General features: G+C 42.9%; 3 protein-coding genes across 6 annotated transcripts in view; 2 read left to right on the plus strand and 1 right to left on the minus strand.

Moving 5' to 3' along the window:
* Nucleotides 1–12294, plus strand: part of Golt1b (golgi transport 1B) — a 26625-nt gene extending 14331 nt beyond the window's left edge. Inside the window, exons 5-7 of one of the 2 annotated variants that reach the window (XR_003956250.1) lie at nt 7029–7152; nt 8297–8409; nt 11721–12294. Coding sequence is in view for 1 of the 2 variants with exons in the window: in NM_025872.4 (NP_080148.1) it covers nt 2–40 (39 nt within the window). In the remaining variant the exon portion in view is untranslated. Of the gene's footprint in view, nt 1; nt 2318–7028; nt 7153–8296; nt 8410–11720 lie in introns of those variants that run through there. The other variant, NM_025872.4, reaches the window with a different exon arrangement.
* Spx (spexin hormone) lies at nt 11847–18199 on the plus strand. 2 transcript variants are annotated; one of them, NM_001369015.1, is made up of 6 exons: nt 11847–11905; nt 12292–12372; nt 12480–12537; nt 13228–13290; nt 14844–14927; nt 16972–18199. In NM_001369015.1, the coding sequence occupies exons 1-6, from the start codon at nt 11900–11902 to the stop codon at nt 17028–17030; spliced, it is 351 nt and encodes a 116-aa protein (NP_001355944.1). In that variant the 5' UTR covers nt 11847–11899; the 3' UTR covers nt 17031–18199. The 2 variants fall into 2 exon arrangements, with proteins under 2 accessions (NP_001355944.1, NP_001229274.1); NM_001242345.1 differs by having other exon boundaries at nt 11890–11905; nt 14844–14933.
* Nucleotides 18200–21070: 2871 nt separating this feature from the next.
* Gys2 (glycogen synthase 2) overlaps nt 21071–23608 on the minus strand; it is a 50519-nt gene continuing 47981 nt past the window's right edge. Inside the window, exons 16-17 of one of the 2 annotated variants that reach the window (XM_006506957.4) lie at nt 21980–22092; nt 21071–21290 (exon numbers count right to left, since the gene is read on the minus strand). In XM_006506957.4, coding sequence (XP_006507020.1) covers nt 21287–21290; nt 21980–22092 — 117 coding nt within the window. In that variant the 3' untranslated portion in view covers nt 21071–21286. Of the gene's footprint in view, nt 21291–21852; nt 22093–23608 lie in introns of both variants that reach the window. The other variant, NM_145572.2, reaches the window with a different exon arrangement.

The following is a 23608-nucleotide window of genomic DNA, read 5'->3' on the forward strand; positions in this document are numbered from 1 at the left end:
GTTCGTAGACAAAGTTGGAGAAAGCAACAATATGGTATAACAACAAGAACTGAAGAACTTAAATACTGTATTCTTTATAAAGCCCTTTGGAAGAATACTCAGCACAAAATTAAAGTTCACGAACTAGGGTGTAAAGTTCCTTACAGAAGTTTAAAATGTACGCCCTCCAAAGTCCCAACAGCTGTGGCAGAAGCAGCGGCAGAAGCAGCGGCAGGCTTGTGAGGCCTGAGGTCCGAAGATGGGGAGGATGAAGCCTGTCCGATGCTTAGTGACTTGAAGGCTGTTTCCTAGTCTTGCTGCAGTATGTGAAACAGCCGTTCGTACAGAACCATGGTGTCTGTTACTTTCTTTTTTTTTTTAGAAGATTCAGGAACACCAATAGGCATTTGATTTTTTTATGATGTCCATTGTGGTGGCCCAGACATATCTAGGTATGCTGGGTTTCTAATAATGATGCCTGGATTGGATTATGTCATCTCCATGTATCGACCCAAGGAAGCCCAGTTTCATGTGTGAATCACTCCTTTTTTTTTTTTTTTTTTTTTTTTTGTAAACATAGATAAAATAAAACTTTTGTGGTCCTTTTGAATCTTAATATTTTGGAGCCAGATAAAAATCTGAACTACATAGTCATTTTTGAAATACGCAGAGGTCATTCTGAGCTGTCACGTCCTCAGTCATAGCTGACCACGTTCTTTCTTGACTCTACAGCAGTCTGGAAGTGCAGATCTCTCGAGTGTGGCCTGGGTGTGTTCATACAATCTGTGCCGTGCAGAGGCCGAGCAGAGAGCGTTCTGACCATGGAGTAGCCTGCTGCAGAGGCTATTGGAGCAGTTTTGGGACCCTAAACCATACACACCATATGAGTTCTCCATGCCATGATGTAGTTTTTCTCTTTGGGTTCTTAATGAAATCTGGCCATTGTCTCCCACCTTGCTTTCATAACTTACAGTGACGTTGAAGGTGTGCAACATGGTAAAGGTTGTTGTGTGACTGTGAGAGGGGCTGATTACTTCATCTTGATTTTTCCTCTTTTTTCAGCTTTATTGCAATATCCAAAAATTAGCATGCACCGCATCTGCTTCCCTCGCTGTTGTCCACCTGAGTTAGGAAGTAAAAGCTTTTCGTTCTGACTAAATTGGCCATAGCTTCTTATAAACAAGACGCTGGGGAAGCATGACCTTCCCATCGTCTGCCGCTGGTTTGCCCACAGGAACCGTGATGTTTTCCTGTCGGACACCGGAGCACCTCGTCAGACACAGCACTATTTATCTTACCACTAATGATTGCACTATTTATTTTTAACAGTCTCGAAGCTTTTTAATGCATAAAATCATAATTGAAATTATATTTATTTACAAGCCACTTCTATAAGACATTACAATGTTGTTTTTAGCTAAATTTCTCAGTGCCAGGAGAATTCCCAGCCTTGCCTATCTACAGAAGGAAGAACTGGTTCGTAGTGGGATGGCTCGTTCTTGTGGATCACTGTCGTGTTTGGTACTTGCATCTGACTTATGGTGTAACCTGTGAAAACTCGATAAGTGGAGAATCCTACCTCAATAGCTCATGGGATAATAAAAGACCTGGCGTTGTGTCTGATGTTCCTCAAAACGTCACACCTTTCCTGACGTGTCAATGCTATGCTTTGAGAACTGACCTGTGTAAGGTGCCCTGTATATTTATAATAGGCTTTGGCCTATATGATTGACAGTGGCTAGGTATCACTCGTGTTAGAATAAGAGTCTGCCATTTTACTCCTTTGTAGACATGACTCTATCAAAGTGGTTTTCACACTACAGCAAGCATCCCTTTCAGCAGTCTGATTTCAGAAAACACTGGACCTGGGAAGAATGAGAGGCTCATAGTCCTTAGTAAGGCTGAGGCAGCTTTCAGTTTAGGGTGAGACTAGTCTGCAGTGAGCCTAAACTGCTTGGCCTCCCTCGCGGCTTTTCTCAAGCAGAACCTCGAGGCTCTGCTTTTAAACAAAGCAGCCCTCAGACTTCTAGAAGTCCTATTGTGAGTTCCCTCAACCCTACCCCCTTCTTAAAGGAGCCTTCTGTCTTTAACAAAAAACAAACAGATACTTTGGTTATTCCCCCCAGGTGGAAGACAAGGTCCAGTCCTTAGCCTTAAGTGTTTCTGTCATGTTCAAGTGTATCTTCTGTAACAGAAACATACTTGCAGTGTTTCTTTTCCCTTCTAATTCTCTGGAGTGCAGCTGCTGTAGAAGTCTCATGGTCAAATCATATACTCTAACAATGGCGTATTGTAAATACACTTGTCTGACCTCAATAAAAGGGTACTTTTCTATTCAGTGGTGGTCAAGTTTATCTTTACTTTGAAGTTTTTAAACTTAAATAACACTATAAAATAACATACCTAACATACCCTATTTTTAAAAATGGGCATTGTGTAATTTTGTCTGTCAAATGCCCTTGAACATTTTTATATCCAAATCGCTTAAATGTGGTCATATAGCAACTATTCCCAAAAACACATTTGGAAGCTATTTAAATTTATGAGAGAATTTAGAGTGGATTGAGAGAGAGCTTGGGAGTTCTGAGCTCTGGGAGGGATCCAGACTTGGTTCCTGACAACGATGTTGAGGCTCATGACCTTCAGTGCCTGCAGGTCCAGGGGATCTGGGGTCCTCTTGGGTCCTCTAGCACCAAGCATACATGTCGTGCACACACATGCAGTCAAAAAACTCATACACATAAATAATGAATATTCAGTGCCTTGAGCCATATGCTGTTTTTAAAAATGTCAAACTCCTCTGGGCATGTTGGTGCAGACAGGTTCCTGTGAGTTCTGGGGCAACCAGGAACGGATTGAACTCAGATCTGCTAAGCATTTGGTTATTCAACAGACTTGGGCGCTTAAAGCCCATGACCAAATGTCGGGCGGCAATTAGCAAACTCATAAGCCCTACCCGTAAGGAGTTTGTAACTAACACAGCAAGCATACCCAGTTGCCCTGAAGCAGGTGGTGGTAAAGGAATATCCAGACATCTGAGCCTTTTGAGCCTTGCATTTTCTTCCACTCGCACTTTTAGGAGTGTTGAACTTCCTTTCAGTTGTGTGTCATACATTCAGGTCTTCTGGACCCTAGATTCTAGGCCCCATAGAATGAGCAAAGGTTATGAAAGGGACTAGCTTGTAGGCAGCAGCCTAGCCATCCCTGTCTGCACTGAGAAGGAATACGAATGCTGGAGCTGCTCTGTCCAACAGCCCAGGTGCCTGAGATCCAACCTGGTGAGGAAGGCTTGGGTTCCTGGAGAGCTGCAGTTCTTCAGTCCATGTTGAAAGACCAAACTGTCCAGGGAATACCCTGTGCCTGTCTACAACTGTCTCCTTGGCCTATCCCAATGTTATCCCTATCTTTGGAGGACAAAAAAATGTGTCAGCATTAGTTCAGGAGTCGTCCCCCCCCCCCCAAGAAAAGAAGGAAGGAAGGAAGGAAGAGAACGAAAAAGATTGTTTTAAAAAGTGATTTTTTTCTTTTTCTTTCTTTTTTTTTTTTTTTTTTTTTTTTGCTCTAATAAAAAGTTGTGTCTTGTGGCGGGGAATTGTTTTCTGTTTTTGTTTCATGGAAACCTCAAGATTCAGAACTGTCATTACTCCTTGTGTAACAAGCTCACTGGATTTTTTTCACTACAGGTAGTTGGAACTTTTTTTAGGGCTGCCATTAATTACAGAATTTTAAAAATGGGCAGTGAATTTTAAAATGAGTGGAGATTAATTTCTAAGTTCAAAGGACTTGTAATACTTGGTTTTTGAAAATGGAATTTATTATACTTGAATTCTTGTGACCTGGAAGAAGTTGTCATCTATGGTGTTTTCACTGTAAAATCTAGTAAAAGCACATAAATAAATAAGCCACAGCCCTGTGCACCACTAACCTGGATTTCCTGAATCCTGTATTAAAACTTGATTCCAGTCAGTTGTCAGTAAGAACTATTAGGTATCTCATCGCTTGGGAGGGTGAAGCCGGAAGACTGCCAAGAGTTCATGGCCAGCTTGAGCTAATAAATGAAATGTTAGCTTGATTAATGATTCATTGGTGATAGATGATAGATAAATGATGAATGGGTGGGTGGGTGGGTGGACAGACAGCGGACTGATGATCTAGCACATCTCCCATACCTTGTCCAGGGGCCAGATGTTCGCTGGAGTAGGATGTGAAAGCCACTGGCTGGCTACAGTCCTTTCCTGTGACAGCTCTCAGTTGTGATGCTCAGTGCCACCAGTACATCTGACACCTCCTTACATTCTGGGTCCTTTCCACAGAACTTTATACTAGTTTTACACTGATTCGGTAGCAAATGAATAAGGTTCCTGCCTCGTAAGGTGTATATCCACCCCTGGCATCTCATAGCTGCAAATAAACGTTGAAGGAATGCAAGTGGAGTCATCCAGCTCTTCTGCCCTCTAGTGTGTTGAAGTCAGTTTTGTGGGAACAGAGGTCTCTGTCAGCCACAATGTGAATGAGGTGAACCTGGTAGAAGTCTATGTCACACCCTACCTTTCCATAGGTGGCTTTTTACTGGAGAGAAGGAATGACCAAGGGCAGCCTTTCTTCCCTAGGAAAGCCAGATGCTAAATCAATGGAGGTCTCTCTTCACATCTATAAGATGGTGTGTGTTGGTCCCCATTTTGGCCCTGATTTGGGCCTTGAGGACAAACCCGAGCCTGTATGTCACTTCCATATCAGGGTGACTTGGCAAGACCTGTTTGGCCCTGGCTCTGCCTCTGCCCCACCTTTGCTGAGGTAGAGCTATGCCATTGGCCCTGTCAGTCACTCCATACTCTCCATCACCCTTCCCTTCCTCCTACATCATCTTGTCCCACCAAAAATCCCCCTCCCTATGTTCCAAACATATAAGCGAGAGGCTGATGCCGTAAAGTTGAGGTCCTGTATTTCTTTTAGGCTATTGACACTCAGCTCCAGAGAGACCCCCATAAGACTGGGCCCCCTCTGCTCTCGGCAAGGAGCCGGCAGTGTGAATCATTGATTCTTGGGTCACCCTCTTTTCCATTGTGAAATAAAGGGGCCAGGGCCTTATCTGGTCCCTTTCAGCGATGTATCTAATTACAATAATTATATTGTAATTATAGCTGGTATTATAAAGAACTCGCCTAAGGGAAAAGTAATGAAGGAAATTTGCTCCCTAAGTGAATATATATGAAAATATCAGCATGCTTCCATCTCTGGCATGTGAAACTGCGTATAATGATAGCTGTCAAAGCTTTGAGCCTTCTGCTGTGATCCTGTGACTGGAGTTTTAATGCTAAAGTCCAGCTGTAGCAACCCCAACGGCTGGGTTGGCAGTTCAAATATATACAACTTGAGGGGATGTCACTTTAAACAGCGACAGGTGATTATTAATCAAATGAAACCTGGGCATCCTAGAGCCAAATTTCAAAATCCAAGTTATCTTAGTGATGATGTCAAAACGGTCTCTAATGCACATACCTTAAAGAAAGGCATAGGAGGCTATTTGATTGACATTGTGCTTGTTCATACTGTCAACAGAAGAAAACTCAATACTTTGACCTATCATATTTTGAACCAAACATCTGGGCTCCCTCTCACGGCTCAGAATCGCAGCTGTCTCTAATGCCTTCTGATTGAACAGGATCGGCTTCCTGGAGGCGGTGACCTCTGCCAGGCCTTTCAGAGCAGTGTCTCGATGCTGCCTGTGGTGAGCCTGAGATATTGATCACATGTCAGAGCCCTTCCAGTCATCTGTTCCAGAAAATGGAAAATGGCAGTTTTGACGTAAAACACCTACTTATGGATTCACCAGATAACTAACGGGGCATTTTTATTCTTCCTTAAGACCAAAAGTTTCTCTTGGTGATTCATTTTCCTGTTCCTCTTCCCAAAAAATTTATAGTTTTTTTAAAATAATTTTTCACGTCTGTGTGTGTGTGTGTGTGTGTGAGAGAGAGAGAGAGAGAGAGAGAGAGAGAGAGAGAGAGAGAGAGAGAGAGAGAGCAGGTTCCACAGCATACATGTGGAGGGGCTCAAACTCCAGCCCTCAGGCTTGCACAGCAGGGCTTTACCCATGAAGCCGGCTCCCCAGCCCAATGTGCCTGGTTTGAATCGGTCTCCTAAAACAGTAGGAACAAGCCATTTCATCCACAGCTCTGGCTGCTTTGCTGGTTCACTATAAGGAAAAGTCTGCAAATCCCTAAATATGAATTCCTATGAATCAGATGAATGATTTTCCATTGTCATTCAATAGCTGTGGTGGATAATCAACTGTCAACTTGATGATCCTTTGGGCATACCTGTATGGCAGGTTACCTTTTTGTTATTCCTGTTTGTTTGTTTGTTTGTTTGTTTGTTTGTTTGTTTTTTAAGGGGTGTTTTTAATTGAAATAGAATTTTGTTACTTTCCCCTCCCTTTCCTTTCCAACCCTTCCAAGCTGCCTCAAAGTCTTCAACTCTCAAAGTTGATAGCCTCTCTTTTTTATTATATTTGTTATATACATATGTATGTGTATGTAAGCACACACACTCACACCACTGAATCTATTTTTCTTGTTTTGTGTAAACAGTTTCCAGGCTGACCACTCAGACAACCCATGAAGAGGTTCATCACTGGGAAGACTACTTCTCCCAGCAGTCTCTGGTTACCTGTAGTTCTTTGTCTATAGGTGGGACCTTGTAAATTTTCCCCTTGCATGTTAACAGGTCCATGGGCATTGCTATTGTTCCAGTCTTTTATGTACAGCATTACTCGGAGAGACTGTTTCACAGCAGAGTTTTATGCTATTCTGGCCCTCTCCGTCTTTCTTATCCCTCTTCACAGATGTTCCTTGGGCATAGATGCAGGAGCTGTGATGTAGATTTATCTATTGGGGCCAGGCTGGATAACAATCTTGATTAGGTTGAGTTGGGAAGCCCCATCCCCTGTGGGCGGCACCATTCCTTGTGCTCAGATCCTCAACTATGTGTAAAGGAGAAAGTGACCTGAGCAGAAGCATTTATTGCTCTTTGTTTCTCTGTGTAACCAGCTGCTTCCAGCCGTGTGCATACAGTGTAACCAGCTGCTTCCAGCCCTGTGGATACAGTGTAACCAGCTGCTGCCAGCTCCTGCTACCTTGACATCCCCACCATGATGTACTTCAGGTTTGAACTGTGAGCCAAAATAAACACTTTCTCTTTTTGTTTTCTTGGGGTATCCCAACAGCAAGAAAAGTAACTATGACCCTAGCCAAACTTTAATTGTCCTATCCTTACACAATGATCAAACCATAATGTCTAGCATTTGAATTTCAATCTCATTTCCAAGAATTGCCGAAAAATATTTATTCTTTAAAGTCAACCTCCAAATTCATACATACATGCAGGCAAAACACACATACACATACATACATACATACATACATACATACATACATACATACATACATACATACTACATACATACACTGTATACATACATGCTATATACATACATTCATACATGCATGCATACAGACAGACAGACAGACAGACAGACAAAATGGGATCAGTGGGATAAATGGCCTTATAAAAGTGTCACAGGAATTTGTTTTCCTTTCCCAGCATATGAGGACATAGCAGAAAAGGTCCTCACAAGAGTCTAACCATGCTGGTTTTCCATATAGAGCTGGGTAACAGATTTCTGCAACCTACAGGGTACATATTTATGGTAGTCATCTCTCTGATACTGTAACACATGACTAAGATGATACAGCTTATGGAGTGAAATGGTTTGATTTTGGCCCATATTTTTTGAAGGTTCCATTCCATAGTCTCATGAACACAGAGTCTTCAGGCCCATGTCAGTATGTTATACCAGAACAGAATTTTTCACTCCATGGCTGGGAAGAAAATGAAAAGAGGAAGAGGTTAGGGTTCTCACTATTCATTTCAAGGGTGCCCAGTAAAAGACCTGAAGACACACCTCTGGGCCCAATAGGATCTGCCATCTTTAAATTCCATTCTACGGAGCAAACTTTCAACTGATGGGTCTTTGGGGTACATTTGAGATCCAAACTAGGACAGCAGTTCACTATACTGTTATTCAGACTCCATGAACTTATCTTTTGTGTCTCTGAGCATATGGGATGGTGATAAGGTCTTTATGCAATGTCTGCCTATATGCAGAGCTGTTTCACCTGGATACCAGCACAGCTGACATCCTGCCTCTCTTGTAGCAGTGTCTTCTCTTTGTAACAAATTTTTAAAGATGTATACTTATTTTTATTTGTGTATGTGTGTAAGCCTGCATGTCTGTATATGCAATACATCTGTGCAGGTGCCCATGGAAGCCAGAAGAGAGCATTGGATCACCTGGGACTCAAGATGCTGTTTGTTGTGCACTGCCCAGTGTGGATACTGGGGACTGAATCTAGGCCTTCTGCAAGAACAGTATGTGCTCTTAACCCCTGAGCCATCTCTCCGTCCATTCCCTTAGTTTTTAATTTATTTTTACTTTCCATTATAAATTGCTCTTATTATCTTCAATGGAACATGTCTTACAAATGATTGTTATCTGAAAAAAAGAAAAGCCATCTAGAAAAGGCTGTGGCAAGTAAGTGAGTTTCCTATAGATGGCTCACTGTTTTGCATGGTCTCAATGGACGAACTCTGGAGAGACATGGCCCCAGAGGCTTCATCCCAGGATTGCTTCTCACTGCTGATATGCCGTTCCTGTTACTATTACATAGTCTAATGATTCCTGGGCATAAGCCTACCCTACTGGGAAAATTCCTAAAGATCAACATAAAGATGCACTTTCATGAATTAATGCTATTTAGATGAATTAGTGACTTTGTTGAATCCCTAACTTGATTCAAGTATTTTTAGGAAGAAAATTTAAGGAGATGGTTTTAGTTGTTTTGTCAGAAAGAAGTAATAAACTTAGAGTATAAACTACAATGTGTCCCTTCTTCATAGAGAAGTAGATAAAGGCCAAATAGTAAGGAATACTGTGAGCTTTCACAATTACACTGAGAAGAGAAATGGGCTTGGGACAGATTTGTGATCAAGGAAAAGCATTCATTCTAGGTTAGGTCCAAGGATGAAGCCACAGGTGTGCACCATGATAAAGCAAGGCCAGTGAAACTGTTGCTTTGAACTTATAATGAGCTTATAGAGCAAAACACTGCTTTGAGCTTACTATCAGCATCCTTCTGTAACTCCCCTTTGGTGTAACATTTTATCTAGGAGGTAATTTTATGAAGAACTTGTGTCTAAGGAGGTATAAAAAGGCTGAGAGAAAAAAATAAAGTGTGGCTTTTGGGGCTCTGCTCCATCCACCAAATGTATATAAGTACATATGTAATGTACATATATATATGTATCTGTCTATATGTATATACTCCAGAGAGCAAGGAGAAGTGCTCTATGATGTGTGTGGGCCAGTCCACTTGCTTTGTCCCAGCATTTCTCACTTAGTATCTGTCTTGAAAATCTGCTCCCAGTGCTAAGATGGCATGTGCACTTGTGAAATGTTTGAAACGGATTGATCAGGCCCACCCAGAGTATGGCGGGGGGGAGGGGGGATTGACTGACTTTCTTCTTTCATTCTTTTCTTTCTCTCTGGCTCTCAAAGAGTTAATGGACTCTGAGCCTCTTGCCTGGTGAGGGAGGGGGCTCTGGAGCCAGAGAGAAAAGAGCCCAAGTAACTAAGCTTTTTTTTCTTAATCTCCTGCTGCTATCAGGAGTTAAATTGCCAGAAGCCAGAGGCTTTGGCTCCAGAATAACAAAGAGTGAAACTGCCAAAAGTAAGCAGCTTTGGCCCTGGTTACCATTGCCAATGCCATACTCCCTTTTGCTGCCTTCCTCAGGGAACTGGATCCTTGGCTAGCCTCTGGCAGTTATCAGCAGACAATGACAAATCGAACTGATCTAAACAAAAAGACTCACTGAGGAGGTCTTCACACCCCAGCACTGATTCTACCACTAACATTGCCAGCATTGCTCTAGAAAGCTAGATCTGTCTTCAGCCAGGCTGTACCAGGGGCTCTACCTGAAGACTCCATCAAACACAAAACATGCTAAGGAAGCCTGGGAGGTGCAACAATCTACAAGGTAGGAAGACCTGTGTCATCTGCACAAAAGAAGGAAACTCCACCACCCAATAACATCGTAATTCCACAAATCACAGCTCACACTACCCAGATTCATCATTTCCTCCCCTCAAAACGTGACTTTTTGCCGGCAGCTGTCGATGCTTGTTTTGACTTCCTCATATTTTATTTGAAATTTAGCCCACTCCAGTCTTGCCTCTTAACTTCAGACAGCAACATACTTCTAAGCCTCACATCTTGTATGGGCACACACACACACACACACACACACACACAAAACACTATGTGTGAAGTTAGAGGACAATTTACAGGAGTCAGTTTTCTCCTTCCACCACATGAGGCTCAGGTACAAAACTCAAGTTATTAATTAGGCTCAGCAGCCAGCACCTTTACCTGCCAGGCTGTGTCACCAGTCCCTTGGGCTCTCAACATCGCTGACCTGAAATGACTCCTTTGTTTCTGATCACTCTGCTGTTCATCGCCTCTTTTCTTGGACCTTTACTGTGCAGCTTCTGTATGTTTGCTTCCATAGCTCTGCCCATTCCTCTTAGGGATGCTTCACACATGCCCAATCTTTCCTCCACTTTTAAATTCTTAGAATTCTTGCAGTTCTTACAGTGGGTCACTTCAATGTTTAGAAAGGGAAAGACTAAGCTAACTGCCTCTTTGCTGGGCTCCTAAGTCTGGCATTTCCAGTCACCTGGCTTATGTTTCTACTTGCCTGTCGAATACACATTTTTCTTTCTGTGCGTTCATAATTTGGTTTCTTAGGAAGTCTCTGTGGTTCCTCTAAACTGTTTCATTTACCCACGCTTGAGCCAAAACTCTAAGTAACATCCTTGGCTGACTTATTTTCTCCTACCTACTCTCATGTCTGTCTTACCTGCTAGTCCTGTTTTCCACATCCAGTCATTTCTATCTCTCCATTCCTCCCACTCCTGGTCCAACCTTCCACCTCAGCCTTTTGCTTGAGACCATTTGAATATGTGCTAGCCAGTTCCAAGTGCCCTTCCTTGTGATGCCACCACCCCTACTCCACACAGTATTACTGCCTTCCTCTGCTTCAAATAAACCAAGCTATTTGCTGTTTCTGCTCTCTCTCTCTCTCTCTCTGTGTGTGTGTGTGTGTGTGTGTGTGTGGTGTGTCTGTCTGTCTGCCTGTCTGTAACTTGTAACTGGTATACTAATTTCAAATTCCCTGGAATCTTCTTTTTCAAATCTCCCTCTAAAATAACCCAGCACTGCCCTGTCATGTCATCTTGGCTGCCTTTACTTACTAACCTAAGCATGGTGCCAGTAGCGTAGAGAGAGTCCTCCCCTAACTAAAAGATTAGCTTGAGACCAAGAGGTAGGAGGTAGCCATTCAACACATATTTGTTAAATCACTGACTAGATGGACACTTGAGTAGATGAATGACTGGTGTCAAGTTCCTCTGAGGCTCGCTAACCTTTTGGTGTTCACAGGGGTGATTCATCTCCGCCCACAGTTACATTTGTTTCATTCATAATGGTGAAATGCATTGGGCAGCTAACAGGAAAAACAAAGGTGACGGTGCTGATACAGTCAGAATGTCTCCTGGCTGGTGTGGTCAGTTCCCAAACAAATGATATCCGCTCATCAATCATTGTCCTATTTCTGCCAATTAGACCTCCCCAGAGGAGTCATCAGGTCCGCTCAGTTCTGAAGATTGACAAGCTACCCTCGTGGTCTCCTCTCCTCTGTGCAGACTCCAACACTAGGAGTTTTTAAAGCCCGGGGGTTGTAACAAGTTTAGAAGACTGGAAGGTAGGGCGAGAGATTGTGGGGCTCTGGACAGGGTCGGAACATGAAGGTAAGCAGCAGATGTGTGCACCCGATATCTTTCCAGCTGTTCTATAAACTGTCTACCTTTCTATCTAGGTTATATGTACTGAGCATTGTAGTGACTGGACATTTGAAGAATAGTGCCTTTAAATAGTGCAACCTGATTTTGCTGAATAGAACTTATCCACCAATTCTTTATTTGGGTGAAGTTATGAAAATCATATCTTTCTAATTTTTAAAGTTACTCTTTATGGATTAACTAGAAGGTGGGATCATATACTGAGTGAAGTAAGGGGCCTACTGTCCTCTCTGAAGAGGAAGCAAAACGAAAACAAACAAACAAAAAACAAACAAAAAAACAAATGCAGCCACACTCCGTCCGATGAGGCTGTGTTTGGTCGATGTGTCTTGTAGGGGCCCAGCGTCCTGGCAGTGACAGCCGTGGTCCTTCTCCTGGTGCTGTCTGCGCTGGAAAACTCCAGCGGTGCTCCACAGGTAATGCAGAGAACACAAACCCCGGGTTCGGACTAGGCAGCCTCTGTTTTTGCTTTTTCCACCCGCTGCATTGTAATAACGATTCTTCTCTCCTCCCTGCACTGCAGCGACTCTCTGAGAAGAGGAACTGGACTCCCCAAGCTATGCTCTATCTGAAGGGTGCACGTGAGTTCCATACTCCTTATTCTCCTCACGGAGGGTGATGGGAGACATCCGGGGACTCCTAAGAGACAGGGTCACAGCCGGCTCCAGTAAATAATTAGGATTTCAGACAATCCAGAAACCATAGGAGTGGGCAGGTGGGACAAAAATACTCTGATGGCCAGAAACCCTCCCCCAAAGAGGTGTTTGGGGTCACTACTGTGACCTGGCACTCTCGAAGCTGAGGCAGGAGAAATGCTAGCTTGGGCTACCTAGTGGGCTCCAGGTCAAACTAAGATCCTGTCAGGGAAAAAAGGAAAAAGGAGGAGGGAGGAAATAAGAAAGAGCTGGAGAAGGGTTCAAGAAAGGCGAAATAAAGGAAAGGGGGGAGGGAAAAGTGGGGGATAAGAAGGAAGGAGAGGAGGGAGAAGGGGAGGGAATGAAGGAAAGCTGGCTGATTGAATTTAGAGAACTAATGATTGAACAAAGAAGGTGCCTGGTAGAGGAGCATAGAATGGCAAAAGAAGTTAGGAAGGGAGAGAGGAAGGGAAGGGGTGGAAGGAAAGAGAGAGGCACGCGCGAATCCCACTGGGGCTGCTCTCCGAATCGAGGTCGCATCCCTGGCGGGAACCCGCGATCTCCCTGATCCTGGGGTCTAGCTGTCTGCCTCAGTCCTCCTCGTGTCCCACCCCTCCCCCTTCCCACCCCCCGCAGAGGGCCGCCGCTTCCTCTCCGACCAGAGCCGTAGGAAGGAGCTTGCAGACCGGCCGCCTCCAGGTGAGCGAGCGCTGCGCCTATGGCGGGGTTCCACCTGCCCTGTCCCCTAGCAGGCGGCTAGTGAGCCCGGGTCCCCAAACTGGCAGGGTCTGTAGCACAGACACAGGGCAGAGAGAAGCCCCCTCTCCGGGTATTTCTGGAAAGAGCCTTGATCTTTCTCTTCCTAAATAGCAATTGCTACTAAATAATCACTTAGACATTTCAAGTATATCTTTCTCCTAAATGATTAGAAACAGCCGCCAAAGGTTTTTAACCAAACGCAATTAAGTTAAAAGCTATGAACGAATGATTGAGCCAGGTATGAATGACTGAGAGGAGGATCAGTTTTCTTCCGGGACAAACTCTAGATAAGCTATCCAATCTCAAGTCCTCAGCCCTAAATAGTTGTAGGAAACGCGGGGGGGGGGGGGAATCATAAATTACAGAGGATGCATAAGACGAGTTGGGGGACAGAGAGAGGGTGGAAACTATGCAAACAGTACTCATCATGTATGAAATTCTCCAAAAAACAAATTAATTAAGAAATAGGTTCAGGAACATTTTTTTTCCTTGATGAACTTAATGACATTGCAGTTTAAACAGAAGAAAAAATAATCTTGGTAAAATTTTGTATAGAAGTACCAAGAATAAAAGCTATACTTACTTGGAGAGATATTCAGCACTGCTTAGCATGCCGATAGCAGATGCTTTCAGCTTTTGTTTCAGTTCCTGAGTTTGCAGTGTGACTGGTCTTGTTTTTTAGGGTAGAATATGTTTCTTCTCTTCCTGCTACTTCCGATTAAAACTCCCAGCCTGTCCTAGATCAGGACCATGTCATCTGTCAACTTAAGTATGAAATAGACTGCAGCGGCATATCCCTGTGACCCAGTAAACATATAATTCAATAAAAGTGAAATAACTCTGACTATTTAGCCAGGGTCTCTTCATTCAAATAGCTAATTACCTCCTATGTGACCACGATTGTAATCGGTTATCTCAAATTGACTTGGAAGGGGGAAAGCAGGGAGATCCGGCTCCAATGAGATATTTTGGCCAAAACAACCTTCTTTAAGCTGTGAGAAGGAAAATGCACCCCCTTCTAAACCCTGGCGAGAGAAAGCTGTGTGGCCTCCTACTCATCTTCCTTTTGCTACATACTCCATACTCCCTAGCATTCATCCTCAGGTATAAACAAATGGAAGGTCACTGTGGTGGCAGCAAGATTGATCATCAGGCAAAGGCACCGGCCACCAAACCTGACTCCCTAAGTTCAATCCATAGGACCCACATATGAAAGGAGAGTCACACACATGCACACACACACACACACACACACGAATGCACTAAATAAAATGCAATATAAATGTTTAATAAACTTTTTTTTAAAAAAAATCAGCACATAGTATACAGAGTTTTTTCTAGTCTTGTATGGCAGAGTAAGATTCATGTACATGGGTGTTTAGTTGACACAAATATCTGAATGCTGATCTGTTTACGATGTTAATGGGCAGGAATGTGTGAATGCTTCTTTCTTTATATGAATATCAAGGCTGAGCTCATTTCTGTTTCTCCAGAAAGACGAAACCCAGATCTTGAACTGCTGACTCTCCCAGAGGCTGCAGCCCTGTTTCTGGCTTCCTTGGAAAAATCACAAAAAGGTGCAGGTGTGGTGGCTTCTCTGTATTCTGGGCTGAGAACCTTTGTGTCCTGACTGCTCCCTCCCCAAACCCACAGAAACACTTATTCAATAAAGGCCAGTTACTTCCCAGTAAAATGAGTCCCAAGAATACTAAAGCACTACCTTGATGAGAGTGGGGAAAGAACCGTAGCCTATTGTTAGTGATGTTTGTTTGTTTGTTTGTTTTGAATATAATGCCTATGTATTCCAAGCTGGCTTCAAATTCCTTATGTAGCAAAGGCTGGCCTTGAACATCTTATTGCCCTGCCTCCACCAAATAGGACTTTTAAAACTTTTAAAGCTCCAATTGGCTTCATTGTTTTATAACTAAAAACAGCAAAGCCAAAAATACGAAATAATCAAAATCCAATTGCTCACCATTCAAAACTAAACCAAATGAAAGTTCTTATTGCCAATCCTTTTTCCCTTTCCCACACAGCAGTAGATGTGGTTCCCCCTAACAGACAGGAGCAGCCTTGACTACAGGCCTGGTTTTTTTCACCTTTCTGCCCAGCTTCTAAGCCAGGAGTGGATGTAATCTTCAAACAGCCATTCTATCCCTGAGATTTAGAAGTACCAAGACAATTAAGGCATCTTGGCAATGGATCAGCTGGGTCTTTGGAACTTCATAGACCTCAGTATAAATCCATGCCACACTGAGTGAGGCTGTCAGGGGATAAATTTTGAGTCTGTTTTCTCCTTCCACCATGATGGTTCCAGGAACTGAAGTTGGGTTGTTAGACTTGAGAGCAGGGGCCCATCCCTGCTGTGCCTTCTCACTGGCTCTAATGGTTGGCATGTTCTGGGTAGCTTGTCTCTGGAGATGCGCCAAAGAAATTGCTTCTTTTTATTATTATTATCTTTATTTTATTTATTTATATATTATATAATTTATTATTATTATCTTATTATATGTTTTATTATCCTAAATGAAGGGAGGAGTTGTGGGTTCCCATATCATATGTCAATCATTTTCTCTAATATTTTCATTGCAGAATCTCTAGGTTTCATATGGATGTCTCTTACATCATGAACTTAAATTCCAATGGAGTTTGTACTGGGATGTTTTTCTGTCCCACCTCTACCCCTTAGGCGTGTATGTGTCTGTGTTTCCGTCCGTGTGCCCACATTTTCTTTCCCTCTAGAGAGAAGCACGTTTTCTAATTACTATTTTTCAAAAGATGTGAGCAATTGGGATAGGTCAGGATTCAAATTATATTGTGAGTAGCTGAGAGAACGTTGCTTTATCTAGAAGGCAGTCGTTGGAAAATTAAAATCTAGGGCATGTATGCTGTGTCAGCCACTGTTCTCTACCCCACTCAGGTTTCATCTCTTGTACCTTTATATTTAGGGTCCTGTGATCTTGTTACTATGTAATCTTTATGAGATGCACCAGGCCTAACATTTTTGTATTTGCACCCAGCTAACAAGTGTGTTTGCCTTTGGTCTCAGTGGTTACCCAGAAGAAATCACCCGATGAAGGAATATCTTCAAGTGTGTCCCTGTGTCATCTTTCCCATGAGGGAGCTATATCATCAGGAATCACGGGCCACATCATTTTGATGCAAATGAATGGTTATAATGTCAGGTGCTTAGACTAGAGGCATGTTAATCAGAGCAAGACAGTCTCTATATACTTCTGCCAAACTTGCCACATCACACTTAATTTATTGTAGAGATTTGGATGTTGGGAGCTAGAATGTAGCTCAGTTGGTAGAGTGTTTGCCCAGCAAGCACAAGGCCTTGGGGCTCAACCCCTAGTACTATGTAAAGAAGCATGGTAGTGAATGCCTGTGATCCCGGGAGCTGGGAAGTGGAGGCAGGAAGATCAGAAGTTCAAGGTCACAGCTACATACATTCTGGATTTAAAAAAAAAATGTGAATTGCCAGCCATGATTGAGTTAGTTGTTGGTAGCATTGGCCATGATTGAGAACTAAAATGTCTATTTCCTGAGGTTCTGTTTCCCCCTCTAAAGCCATGACTGTGTGTTCACAAGAAAAGGTGTTTTCTTTTTTTCTTACAGATGAAGGAGGGAATTTTGATAAAAGCGAACTCTTGGAAGACAGACTCTTCAACTGGTGAAAACACACCAGGACACCTTCAAGTGTAGTCCTCGTTGTGATGGAAACCAGAACCACACGAGGGGCCCGTGCACCCTTCCTTCCACCCGAGAAACCTGCACCTCTAGGTTTAGTCCCATGGAAATCCTGGCTGGAACATTACCACTGGCTGGAACATCACCATTGGCTGGAACATCACCCATGTCTTACGTAGGCTTGGATTATTCAGGGCCTTTCACGTGTCAAGGCTGAGAACTCAGAAATGTTCTTTCTTCTCCCTGCAGTCAGGCCCTGCTTTGATTTTGGCCGTTTGTTTTCTTATCCCATAATTCCCTTGCCTTTGGTGCCACTCAGAAGCAAATATCGCTGTCCCTCATCGTCCCAGCCCCAGTGAGAGAGAGGGTGCACCGGGAAGGGAATGGATAGGATCTCCTAGATAGGAACTCGTCTGCGAGGTCAAATAAGGAGGGAGGCAAGGAGAAGATGCCTGATAAAGCTCCCATGAAAACACATCTCTGTCGCTGCTGAAACAGGGCACCATCCATGATGCTGAAACTGCTGGAAGGTCTGTGAAAACTGAGGACCGGGAGCCTCTTTGTGCTCCTAGGACCTAACTGAACTCCACATAGAAGCTTAGACCTTAAGGTTACTGACACACAAACAGATGGTGATGTCAGAGTTTGCTGGAGCACACGGCACACAAAGGTACAAACCAGTTGTTCAGGTTCAGAGGTAGTCCATCTTCTGTGACTTTGCATTAAGGTATTCCCATGACACAAGTGAGTGCCACATGCATGATTTACCCTTTCCCATGCACACACATGCACAGGCACATGCACACGCACACAGTGAAGGAATTTGGGAGTGAAATCCCTATACCAAGGAGACTAACTTATTTGGAATTACATCTTGATCACCGTGTGTGTGTGTGTGTGTATGTGTGTGTGTGTGTGTGTGTGTTTAAAAAAATATTCAATTCAGAGTCATTAACCATAAGTGCTCAAGTGACAAAGTAGCGATACTTATTGTCCCCAGCTTACAGTTATTACCTTGAACTATACAGTATCTTTATGTAAATACCGCTGTAATCTGATATTTTAACTCAACTGTGTTAAATCAAAACCTAGTGTATATGTTTTGCCTGCTTCTCAGTTCATAAATAAACAATAAAACTATATTCTAGTTAATGTACCATTGGCTTCCATCAAAAATATTCAAACTCTAAATAGATGCTTGTCACTTGTCAAGACTTGACATTGACGTGGACTTACAAGAGAATCCCATATCCAGTGTATGGAGTAACTGATGGGGACACACTGGCATATATTGCTCATTTTAAAAGTCCTTTATTCCAAGGCTGTTTTTAACACCTAGCTCACAAAGTAGTTTTTCTCATAGCTGCCCCACATAGTCTCCAGTGTTTCATGCTGTAATGTAGCTTCTTAAAATCTATCTAAATAAGAGTAGCTGTTCAAGTAACACCCTCCTCTTCATCACCTCCCTTAAATGCTCTGCAGTACAGGCGTGCTGGTTAATTAGATGGCTCCCTCTCTCCAGTTTGATAAAACTTCTCAACCCTCCTAGGATGTGCCTTTGTTAGGTTTTCCTTGCTATAGCAAGTTACCCGAGACTTGGGAATTTATCATGAAAAAAATAGGTCTATTTTGATTCGGGGTTTGGAAGGCTGTGAGATCCAAGAACATGTTTCTGGCATCTTTCTAGTGTTTTGAAGAACCTAATGCTGCTCACAACCTGAGAGAAAAGTAGATGATAAGAGAATCCATTGAAAAGAGTCAGGACAGGAGGAGAGCAAACATTTCGTAAGAACACATTCTGGTGTAATGGCCCAGTCCCCAAGCTCTCAAAGTATTGCGTTAATCACTTCTAATGACCTAGTAACTTCTTAAATTTTTGTTTATAGTAGGAATTTAATCCAAGCTTTGTGCATGCTCACTATATGTTACTGGGTTTCACACCCAGGCCTTCTAATAGCATCTTAGAAGCCCCACACTCTAACGATAGTAAGCAAATTCCAACACGAACAGATGGAAAGACTACTTTCTAGCCAGAAGAGCATGGGCTCCCAATTCTCTTTGTTTCTACCTTTGTACAAAATGAAATGAATAACATCGTGGGTCGAAAATTGCTTCTGTTTAAGACTTGTATTTTCAGTTGGAAAACCGCTGACATTGACGCATACACATGGACTGTCCCATCTCTGCAGGATATCCAACCACTCTCAGCAGGATTCAGGGTGCCTTCCCTCTCATTGCTTTACCCCTTATCTTAGCCTTGATTCTTGATTGTCTGTCTCTCTGTGTTTCTGATCGATGTCTCTCCAAACCCCAACACCATTGTGATCCTGAAAGAGGAGACATGAGGGCAAAGGGGCTCTGCCTTGTTCAGACCAGCCTCCAGTCCACACCTCTTCTCTACTGGGTTAAAAGCATGAATGTATACCAGCAGCCTTGAGTCTGGTTGTTTTATCCTGGCCTCAAGTGAAAGAGCAGTTGGTGATGTGACAACTCCTTTCAGTTTAGTCTTTCCAGTGGCCAATTCTTCTAGGAAGAGCTCAATTCTCACTTTATTTAATTCTTAAAAACCATTGTGTGGAGGTGCAGCCCAGTCATCATGTTACCTCATAGAAACTTGAGCCCCTCCAATGAGGACTCTTAGGATTTCCTTGAGTAAAGTCCTGATGCCTTGAGAAGCCATCAGCGTGACATTTGTAAGACCTAGAATTCATAGCTGCATAGGTTAAGCCTGCTCTGTTCACCATGACTTGGCTGTAGAAGGAGAGTGGTGGGTTCAGATAGCTCGGACTGCTAAAACAAACCACCCTGAACTGGCAGTTTAAAACAAACTTGCCTCTTACCATTCTGGAAGTGTAAGGTTAGCATGGTGACAGAATGGATGTCTGCTGTGGACTACTTCCCCATAGGTGGCTCTTTGCCGTTGCTTGCTACACTTCTAAGTGATAGAAAAGTAAGGAAACTTCCTCTCCTCCTCCTCTTCCCCCTCCTCTTCCTTCTCCTCTTCCTCTTTCTCTGCCTCCTCTTTCAATTTATGCCCCCTCATCTTTTTCCTTCTCCTCTCCCTTCTCCCTTCGTTCCTTCCTCTTTCTCTCGCCCTCCCTTGCTCTCTCCTTCCTTCCTTCCTTCCTTCCTTCCTTCCTTCCTTCCTTCCTTCCTTCCTTCCTTTCTTTCTTTCTTTCTTTCTTTCTTTCTTTCTTTCTTTCTTTCTTTCTTTCTTTCTTTCTTTCTTTCTCTCTTCTTTGTCCTTTCTTATTTTGGCACTGGGTACTGAACCTAGAGTCCCATGCAACTGAACAAGCAGTCTATCTCTGAGCTACAACTCCAGCAGGGAAGCCACTTTTCTAAGGTCACTAACATCATTCCTAAAGACTATGCCCTCATGACCTAAACACCTTACAAGGGTCAGGCTTCCAATGTTACCATACTGGGGAATTTCTTTTTAGCAGGACTGAGCTTTACATAACTCATGTCCCTTCCTCTGGTGGTTTGATTGATTGCTTGTGTCCATGTTTCCACTTTCTCTATGAGGAAACAGGTGTTGGATGGCAGCCTGCAACCATGTGACATTGTGCCTCTTCCACTGTTACCTTCAACAACTCAGCTCTAGGAAGGTCGACTCTTTACAGAACATTTTCAGAGCTAGGTTAATTGATATGGCAATCAAAGTGATCAGTGTGCAGTAGGTGGGACACAGCGATTGGCTGGTCAGTTACAAGAAAAAGAAATGGGTGAATCTGGGCTCTGTTGTTAGCATTGTGTCAATTTAGATTTTATTAGATTTGACACACATCTGCTTATGTGCAATCATTAAACTATCACCTTAAATATACCACAGGACATGGTAGAGAAATTGTTCCTACATCTCAGAGAATTTCTTCATTTTCCACTTTTTTTTTTAAGATCAGTTTCAATGATGCTAGGTGGTATTCACAACAAGTGCCCCTCCTCATGTGGTATTGTGATTTCTGAAACATTTTAAGCCGGATATTATCAAAGAAAATAAGATCTACAAACAGTGACACATTGACTCATTTGAATTTGGCAATTTATTATCTCTAACAGATTGAAATTTCCAATTAGACAACAAAAGTACCGTTACAGTAAGGTGACTCACATTGGTGGCTACAAGTTCCTATCAATGATCTGGATACAAATTCTAGATTTCAGATGTCAGGATGTAAATATCTGTTGGTCTGCATCAGGGTGTGGACTTGGGGCAGCTCATTTTCTTGTGGATTCTGAATCATCTGCAGAGCAAAATGAGAATTCATGGCTTTAATGCACAAAAAAGCATAATAAAGTCTCAATTATCTAAAACACGTGAGTCATATCATCATAGTCATGATTCTATCTCTGCTGGAAGAGATTTGTTTGGCGTAGAAAAGCTTCATAAATATTAATCAAAGGATTAAAATGAGAATGCTGTAAACAGCAGTAGCTACACTTTTCTGATCTTTTACATTAGCCATGATTTTTTAATGTAGGGCCCTACTTTATAGACCAGTCTGGTATTCCAATTATGGCAATCCTCCTGCCCCAGGCTTCTGAGTGCTAGGGTTACAAGTGTGAGTTACCATCTCCAGCTAAATTAACCATCTTTAAAATGCCTCCAGCACTGCCCGTTTAAAAAATCCCCCTCGTTTCTAAATTTTTACAAAATTTGGGGACAAAAGACCCAAAGATAAAAATGTCAGTTTTTATTCCAAATTACAAAACTGTCATTCACTAAATCCCCTCCATTCTTTATGGGCAGAGAGCAGATTCCACTGTGATTCTTAGAGGAACTTCACACACAGAGGAACATCTTACTTCGTTTGAGCTCAGTCAGTTCTTATATTCTCCATGAAGCTTTTTCTTCCCCTTTGGAAAGTGGTTCAGAGAAAACGGTGACTTGATATTTAGCCGATCCCTCTCAGCCTCCTCTTCCTCATCATACCTCTCATCCTCATCTTCTTCGTCTTCCGCATCACTGCACTGAGGACTGGAGGCCTGGGATCCTGACGGAGAAGGTGGTACTGAGGAGGGCCTGGGATACTTAAAGCCATCCGTCTGCCAGAGACAAATGAGGCACAAATGTTAAAAAAAGACTTCTTGGTTTTCTCTTTTTTGTTTGTGTTGTTGTTGCTGTTGCTGCTGCTGCTGCTGTTGTTGTATCATGGTCTCTCTCTATAGCCCTGACTGTCCTGGAATTCACAATACTCACAGAACTCCACATGCCTTTGCCTACACCCCTGGCTGGTTGTATCTTTCTTTTTCTTTTTCTTTTTCTTTTTTTTTTTTTTTTTTTTTTTTTTTTTTTTTTTTTTGGTTTTCCGAGACAGGGTTTCTCTGTATAGCCCTGGCTGTCCTGGAACTCACTTTGTAGACCAGGCTGGCCTCGAACTCAGAGATCCACCTGACTCTGCCTCCCGAGTGCTGGGATTAAAGGTGTGTGCCACCACGCCCGGCTAGGTTGTATCTTTCTTAATGTAGTGGTCTTTAAAATTTTTTAAGTACATTGTGTAACACACACACACACACACACTGAGAGAGAGACAGAGACAGAGACAGAGAGAGACAGAGAGAGAGACAGAGAGAGAGACAGAGAGAGAGAGAGAGAGAGAGAGAGAGAGAGAGAGAGAGAGAGAGAGAGAGAGCAGGAGATTACAGAAACCATTGCCCGGGGCTGAAGTAACAGGCAATCACTCATTGAGGAGAGCTGGCAACTGAACTCAGGTCCTCTGAAAGAGCAGCAAGCACTCTTAACTGATGAGCCATCTCTGACTTCTTGGCTTTCAACGATGCAGACAGTACTAATGCTAATTCAGTTGTAACCCATCCGATGCTCATGAACATTGATGCTGGTATTATCACCATTAAGATCGATTCATTAAACATGCAGTTATCTTTGATTGAGCCTAAAGTGCACCAATTGTCTATGACAATTGTATATAATTGTAAACTGTATAATTTAATATTTTAGCAATATTCTCATAAATTTGGTCTTTCTGCTTCTCCTCTGAGAGAAAGAGAGAAAAAGAGAGACAGACAGAAAACAGATAGATGACAGACAGACAGGCAGAAAAGGTAAATGACTTGCTAGAGGCCACAGCATGTATGTGGTACCATGAAACTCAGTTCCTGATCTGTGACAACCCCAGGGTCTTTCTTTCATCTCACTAGTATCCCTCTGCCATCTTTCAAATGTTTTGGGAAAGTTCCTGGACATAGGCCACCAACAGCCACCACGAGAGAATCTGGATGGCTGGGTGTCCTCACTGATTTCTGAGATTGTACCAATTACATTCTTTTACTTCATGAGAAGACACCACCTGGTTTTCAGTGACACTGCCCAGCTAGCTCAGAGTCCTAGAGAAAGCTCACTTGACAAACCTGTGCTGAACATGTGTGTCATGAATCACAATACCACCAAAGACATAGCGACAGCGTCCCTGCCTCATAGAGTGTGTGTGCTTGGAAGACCCTCTTCAACTTCTCTCTCAGTCATGTATATGCGTTATTATTAAGTCACACACACACACACACACACACATAGTCATTTCAAGGTCCTGGTACTTTTCCCGAA

Source organism: Mus musculus, chromosome 6 (assembly GCF_000001635.26).
Source record: "Mus musculus strain C57BL/6J chromosome 6, GRCm38.p6 C57BL/6J".
NCBI classification, from domain to species: domain Eukaryota; kingdom Metazoa; phylum Chordata; class Mammalia; order Rodentia; family Muridae; genus Mus; species Mus musculus.